Source organism: Bos indicus, chromosome 6 (genome assembly GCF_029378745.1).
Source record: "Bos indicus isolate NIAB-ARS_2022 breed Sahiwal x Tharparkar chromosome 6, NIAB-ARS_B.indTharparkar_mat_pri_1.0, whole genome shotgun sequence".
NCBI lineage: Eukaryota > Metazoa > Chordata > Mammalia > Artiodactyla > Bovidae > Bos > Bos indicus.
In genome coordinates, this window is record NC_091765.1 from 13,861,047 (window position 1) to 13,868,274 (window position 7,228).

The 7,228-nt window shown below is 35.7% G+C and overlaps 1 protein-coding gene across 6 annotated transcripts in view; it reads left to right on the forward strand.

The window, feature by feature from the left end:
* Window positions 1-7,178, forward strand: part of ZGRF1 (zinc finger GRF-type containing 1) — a 55,698-nt gene extending 48,520 nt beyond the window's left edge. For 5 of the 6 annotated variants that reach the window (XM_019962292.2, XM_019962293.2, XM_019962294.2 and 2 more), the window contains 8 exons: window positions 4-81; window positions 282-429; window positions 2,007-2,134; window positions 3,802-3,925; window positions 5,228-5,404; window positions 5,540-5,674; window positions 6,393-6,654; window positions 6,830-7,178. In XM_019962292.2, the coding sequence (XP_019817851.2) occupies window positions 4-81; window positions 282-429; window positions 2,007-2,134; window positions 3,802-3,925; window positions 5,228-5,404; window positions 5,540-5,674; window positions 6,393-6,654; window positions 6,830-6,990 (1,213 nt within the window). In that variant the 3' untranslated portion in view covers window positions 6,991-7,178. Of the gene's footprint in view, window positions 1-3; window positions 82-281; window positions 430-2,006; window positions 2,135-3,801; window positions 3,926-5,227; window positions 5,405-5,539; window positions 5,675-6,392; window positions 6,655-6,829 lie in introns of those variants that run through there. The other variant, XR_011567062.1, reaches the window with a different exon arrangement.
* The last annotated feature ends 50 nt before the right edge of the window (window positions 7,179-7,228 follow it).

The window sequence follows — 7,228 nt, forward strand, 5'->3', positions numbered from 1 at the left end:
AAGGCTTCTTAGTCTTGGATTTGAAAAGTTTGTCAGAGTTGGGAGTGTCAGAAAGATTGCCAAGCCAGTTTTACCTTACAGGTAAGAATGCCAAATTCCAAAAGTCACAGAATGTGCACAGAAGTATAATTTTACATAACTCTTACCTTAAGTTTGGTTTTTGAAGAAGACTAGAGAAAGCCTTTTTCTTGGTGTTAATTTAGGAACTCTTGTGTTTTGCTTTTTTGTGATACTACTAAAATAGAATAAAAGGGTATTCTTTTATGTCATTGTTTTTTAAGTTTGTATGCTGGCTCAGAAAATGAAAATGAGCAATTAAAGGAACTGCATGCACTCATGAAGGAAGACTTGACTCCTGTGGAAAGAGTCTACGTGAGGAAAAGTATTGAGCAGCATAAACTGGGGACCAATAAAACCCTGCTGAAACAGGTGAGAGGAAACAGCGTCAGTTGTTTATTTCTTTAATTTATGTAGACGATTTATATTATTTTTATTCCTATTGAGAGGAATATTATTCCTATTTTATTCCCCTTAAGTAAATTAAAAAAAACCAACTATGATAGCTTAGATTCAACTAAAGTGTGCCTGTCTATGCAATCCATGTTTTATTTTATTGACGCTGGGCAAAATATCCAAGTGAATTTTACCTTTGATGCTTTCCTAGAAAACCAAGCCCTTTGGGGTCTGTTTAAAATCTGTCCAAGAACCTGGGAGGCTCAGACCATGGATCCCAGGTGTTGGGAGCCCACATTGGACACACAGGGTCTCTGGCTTAGCAAGTAGCATCATCGCCTTTGTCAAGTTCTGACTCAAGACAGGGTGTCAGCTTTGAGGAAAGAAGTCTTCAGTAGCTTTCTCCTATAAACAAAGCATGGGAGAAGAAAAGGAGGTTGTCCACTTGTTGGACAGTGTGGACATGGGTCACTTTCTGCAAGAGATTTGGGACAGTCAACGTGCTTGGCACCGTTTCAGTGAGCTACTGCTGAAATACCATTGCTTAACAAACAAAATCTCAGTAACTAAAGACAACAAATTTAATGATTCAGTGATTCTACAGGTCAGTTGGTGTAGGTCAAACCTCTCATTCTGAGAACAGTTATCTGTGGCATGATGGCCCTCTCCTGACAGATGGCAGAAGTGCAGGAGGGCAGGATGGATCATATAGATACATGTAAAGCTTTTGTTCATAGCATGTCTGCTAAGATTCCTTTTGCTGTAACAGGTCATATGACCAAGCCCAGCATCAGTGGGGCTGGGAAATATACTTCATCTACTTCTCTTGGGGGGAAGCACTGCAAAGCCATACAGTAAAGGGTGTGGATGAGTAATAAATACTCTCACGGTGAAGGAGAGAAAATTGGAAATAATAATGTCTACAATAAGTTTTGGTTCCAGGAGTCCTCAAAATGCTTCAGACTAGCTTTTTATTATCACAAGTATGAACTTAACTTCCCTCCTTTTTCCCCAACCAAATCCAGAAGGGCTTAGTTTGACTACACTCAGGTAGTGCACATTAGTCATTTATGTGAACTACTTGGGCTTCTCTGGTGGCTCAGACGGTAAAGAATCTGTCTGCAATGCAGGAGACCAGGGTTCGATCCCTGACTTGGGAAGATCCCCTACAGAAGAGAATGGCAACCCACTCCAGTATTCTTGCCTGGAGAATTCCATGGACAGAAGAGCCTGGTGGGCTGCAGTCCATGGAGTTGCAAAGAGTCGGACACGACTGAGTGACTAGCACACACACACTTATTTTACATCCTTATCCAATATACTGATATGTTACTATAATCTATTGCTCATTGGTGTCACTTGTTCATAAATAAAATTTTTTTAAGAGGAATTCCTTATGTGGGAATAATGAAAATGTAGATGTCAAGTGGCCTATTTTCTGATTGGTGGTGATTAAATTAGGACTAGCTCATTTATGGTTTTAGCCTACAAGTTCTTTGGTAAGTATATTCTTTTGTTTAATAGTTGTTAATAACATTCTCATTACAATGAAGGTTCGAGTAGTTGGAGTTACCTGTGCAGCCTGCCCATTCCCATGCATGAATGATCTCAAATTCCCTGTGGTTGTCCTGGATGAGTGTAGTCAAATGACAGAACCGGCTTCTCTCCTTCCCATTGCAAGGTAACCTAAAAGGTTCTTTTCCAAAGACTCTCGGATGTTACAGTTATTTCAAACATTTCCTCAAACTCTTACCAAACTTTTGTGACAATTCCTAGCAATTCAAGTACTAAACTGATTCTTTAAAAGAATGTGAAAGGAAATTTGAGGGGGGGAGGAGTTCGTATATCAAAATTTGGTTAGATGACAGTTGAGACACCTGAGTCACATAATTCATAAAAGCCTTGAAAGTTCTAGTGCTGGATTCTGGTGGAACATCGCAGATCTCAACCAGATTAAAGGTGCCTCTTTAGTCACAGTTTAAGAACCCAACTCTACTGAAGAATGTTCTTTAGTTTTTACCTTGATATAATTCCAGTGTTTAGGTTCGAAAATAGTTTTTAGATTATGAAAGTAGATAACATATATAAAGAAAAATAAGTTGAAAATGAAAAATTATCTACTAAAATGGAGGAAACTATGAAATCTTCTAAGCTGTCTCAGCCCATTGGAAACACTGCTTTTAAAGCGTCCCTTTCTGAGGAATCCTAAAGGCAGAGGAGGGTGTGCTCAACTAGACCAGACTAATGGGCTCGAGTCCTAGGCCCTGTTCTGTCCCCCTTGGTTGTTTTGCGTTTTCCTTCTTTATAGTAAATGTTTAATCTTCTGATTTCCAGTTTACAAGTGTTGAAAATACACAAGAAAGATTTTACTTCACCAGTACTTTCATGTTAATATATTTTGATGCAATATATATGGCAATAAATCTCTATACATCATAACCAAAAGTATGGGGTTTCCTCCCTTAAAAAAAATGGGGATGTAACATTAACAAACACTTTTAAAATAAAGCACACAATTATTTTGGTGAATTTACAGATCTTTTTCCCCAGGCATAAAGGATGAGGGAGGAGGGCATCAACTGTCATGCTCTGGCTGAGACTTGGGAGGTTCCTGCATCAGGGGGCTTTCAGGGTTTAAACTGGGACAGTCCTGGGCACCAGGACCAGTTGGTCACCCTAATCAGGAGCCAGGGATGGAGAGAGTAAGGCCCTGTGTAGAGGGTAGAGGAGCAATATTTGTGGAGCATCTACTGTATACTAAACACAATACATGCTTAAATCCTTACAACAGCCATGCAAGGTATTATTATATCAAGGTTACTGATAAAAATACTGACACTGTAGAGATTAAATAACTTGCTGTGTCCATAGAATATAATAGAGCTAAAACTTGCATATAGGTTTTTCTACAAAACTTGGATTTTCCCCCACTATATATTACTCCTATTTAAAAAGACATTTAACCCATGAGAACCTAATAGGCTTCATCTCTAAAACAAAAGTTTAAGCTAAATGACTTCTAAGAAAGTTTTTAAGTCTTAAGTTTATAGATTCTAAAAATCATTATTCTCAAAGTGTGTTGTGTGAAATAATGATTCCTTGCCAAGGCAGGGGACACTTAATAGGTTTTATGTGGAGACAAGTAAAGTTATGTAGAGGATTCTTTACTTACTGCATAACTTTTTAAAGCCTTTGAATACACCTAGTAGCACTATTAAGCCTTGTATGTTCTCAGTACATTTCATGGTATTCAGATTCTTTGAAATACATTTTAGAAAATAGTGCAGTAAATTTTGTTAATGCATATTTTTCTCGTTGCTTAGATTGATTTGTAGAATTTTGTTTTAGGTTTGAGTGTGAAAAGCTGATACTTGTTGGAGATCCCAAACAGCTTCCTCCTACTATTCAGGGTTCTGATGCAGCTCATGAAAATGGACTGGAACAAACTCTTTTTGACCGACTCTGCTTAATGGTACTACTTCTAAATTCATACAGTTATCATTTATTGATTATAAATGATAGAAAATAAAATATATTTAGGGCAAGACCAGGTCCTTGCCCTAAAATTATTTTAATTGGAGTCGTTTAGAAAGTACTCATCTTAAAGATAAGGAGAACACTAATAATCTAACAATAAAATGAATCTTTCCCCTGTGAATTTTAGTAGTGGGTAGTAAGTATATTGATTTTGCTATAAAATAAAAAGTCTATAACGTTTCTCTTATCCATGTCCACTGTTGTAGAGCTCCAGTGCAACTGCTGGGTCTGATGCTATTTCTATGTCCAACTTGTGAGAAACTGCAAACTGTTTTCCATAGCAGCTGTACCATTGTACATTCCCAACAGCAATGTGCAAGAGTTCTAATTCCGCCACATCTTTACCATAATGTTATTTTTCATTTTTAAAAAATTACTGGCTATCTTAATAGGTGTGAAGCGGTATCTCATTGTGTTTTCTCTAATGTATAATGATGTTGCGCATCTTTCATGCACTTATCTTTGGAAAAATGCCTGTTCAAGCCCTTTGCCTATTTTTGAATTGGGTTGTTTTTGTTGTTCAGTTGTAGGGGTTCTTTATGTATTTTGGATATTAATTCCTTATCAGATAAATGATTTGTAAATATTTTCTTCCATTTGATAGGTTGTCTGTTCATAAATTTATGGCCTAAAAGAGTTTTGGGAATTGATTTTTTTCTCACATATTTTTCCCCTTTGTCCATGTGATCACTAACCCTGCATTTTATTACATATTATTATCAGAGTACCTTGTAACTTTTCAAAATGTTCAAACAATATTATAGAACATTTTGCAAATAAAGACCAGGAGAGCCCTGAAATAGATGGGAATTAGTTTATGACATGTTAAAAATTGGAAACTTGTTTGAAGATTCAGAGTGAAAATAGCTTGTACCCAAGGAGGAAAGTTAATGGGTTATCACCAACAATTTCTGATTTGTTTTTAAAGAATTCTTTTCAATTTAGTGTTAGGCCAACTCCACATAGGTTCTGAAGGTATAATGTTAGATACCAAATTTATTAGTCTAAGATTTGTTTGTTTTATAATTTTAATATAAAAAGTTTACTATGAAAATATTTTTATTAAATTTTTTTAAAGTTCTTTTCATTTATAGTCCATTTTATCATGGTTGTAATTTATTTACTAAGGGCACAATATGGCAGTAATTTTAAACTTTAAAATATTATTGTGGATTTTTTTCCCCTAAGGAAAAAAAAATGTTTTAATTCCTTATTTTTCTGTACTTAAATTTCTTAGGGCCACAAGCCAATTCTGTTGAGAACTCAGTACCGTTGTCACCCCACAATCAGCGCTATTGCTAATGATCTGTTTTATGAAGGAAATCTCATGAATGGCATTTCCGAAACAGAGAGGAGCCCTTTACTGGAATGGCTCCCAACTCTGTGTTTCTATAACGTAAAAGGACTGGAACAGGTAAATAACATTAATGTTGATAAGAGTCAACACAGTTTAGTTTCCTGTTTTAATTGTATTGTTGTCTGTATGATTTTCTTGGACTTTCTGTGTCATTTCTGGGAAATATAATCTAGGTTCTGTTTCTTATTCCAGATTGAAAGAGGTAACAGCTTTCATAATGTGGCAGAAGCTGCTTTTACACTCAAGTTGATTCAATCACTGATTGCGAGTGGAATAGCGGGCTCCATGATTGGGGTGATAACATTATACAAATCCCAGATGTACAAGGTCCGTACTACATATGATGATACTTATCATTATTAAATATTATAATTTCATATTATATTATTTGGTATTACATTCATCATGCTTTGGGTTGTATTGGTTTGGTGCTAGAAAAGCTTTTAGGACTTTAAGGTATTAAAAAGCAGCATTTAGATTTTTGTCTACTGTGGCTTTTTTCTATATAATTAGATGTAAACCTAACAAGGTTTAATTAAATTCCGTTTACAGCTGTTGGGGCAAAAATGCAAATAAACAAATTAGAGGGAAGGAAATACGGTGTATGCTTTGTGTTTTGGGACAGATGGGATTGAATCTGTTTTCCAAAATGTTCTTTCACTATTGTTATATTTTATCAGTAAATCAAAGATAGATCCCAGATATTAATCTACTCACAGCCAGTTACTTCTAACTAGTTTTAATTTATATTAATTTACTTTTAGGATTTTTCATGTTTCATTATTAGTTTATCAACTCTAAATTAGCATATCCAGATGAGTTCCCAGCAATAGATAAATCACCACTTTGATTTTGCTTTGCAACTTATATTATCATCTAGTTATTTATCATTTCAGAAACGAACTTAAGTCTCTGTGAGTAATAACAAAATGAAAATTGCCCACTATTAGTTAAATGATAAAGGCTGCCAGGGGCAGGTGGAGAGGTGTAGGTTCTTCATGAAGACACTCTGCACTGTGTGATTTTTGCCATCTTTCCTCTGTAGCTCTGTCATCTACTCAGTGCGATGGACTTCGACCATCCCAACTTGAAAGCTGTGCAGGTGTCCACAGTAGATGCTTTTCAGGGAGCTGAAAAGGAGATCATTATTCTGTCCTGTGTAAGGACCAGACAAGTAGGATTTATTGATTCAGAAAAAAGAATGAATGTTGCATTGACCAGAGGAAGGAGGCATTTGTTGATTGTAGGAAATTTAGCCTGTCTGAGGAAAAATCGACTATGGGGGCGTGTGATCCAACACTGTGAAGGTAAAACAAAAATGTATTTAATTCAAGCATTTTGAATTAAAACTGACTTTTGTGTTAGTGCCTGGGGTGTTTCGGGTAGGAACTACTCTGAATTTGCCACTGTGGGTGATGAATGAAATGATGAAATGGACACCACTGTAAAATATGGTTGTCTCATGTTTTGTATCTTTTTAAGGGAGGGAAGGTGGATTGCAACATGCAAGCCAGTATGAACCACAACTGGACCATCTCCTTAAAGATTATCTTGAAAAACAAGCAGAAGAAAAACAGAAGAAAAAGGCTGAAAAAGATAAATTGACAGATAAAAAATCTTATTCACAAAAAGACATGGTATAGTTTGTAAAGTTCAAATTCATTTTACACTGTACATTTGTATATTTTTATTACTCCCTAACCCTTGTAATTGGGGGGAAAAAAAGATTTAAATATAAGTAAAATCTGCTCTTCATAAAAAGTGTAATTAAGATAGGCAAATGTTGAAGGAACTATAAAATCTCACCAATAAAAATTCTTTCTGAAAATTATGGCTCTGTTTCTGAAGAAATGAATTTTTCAAGGAGCAGGAAAAAGCTTT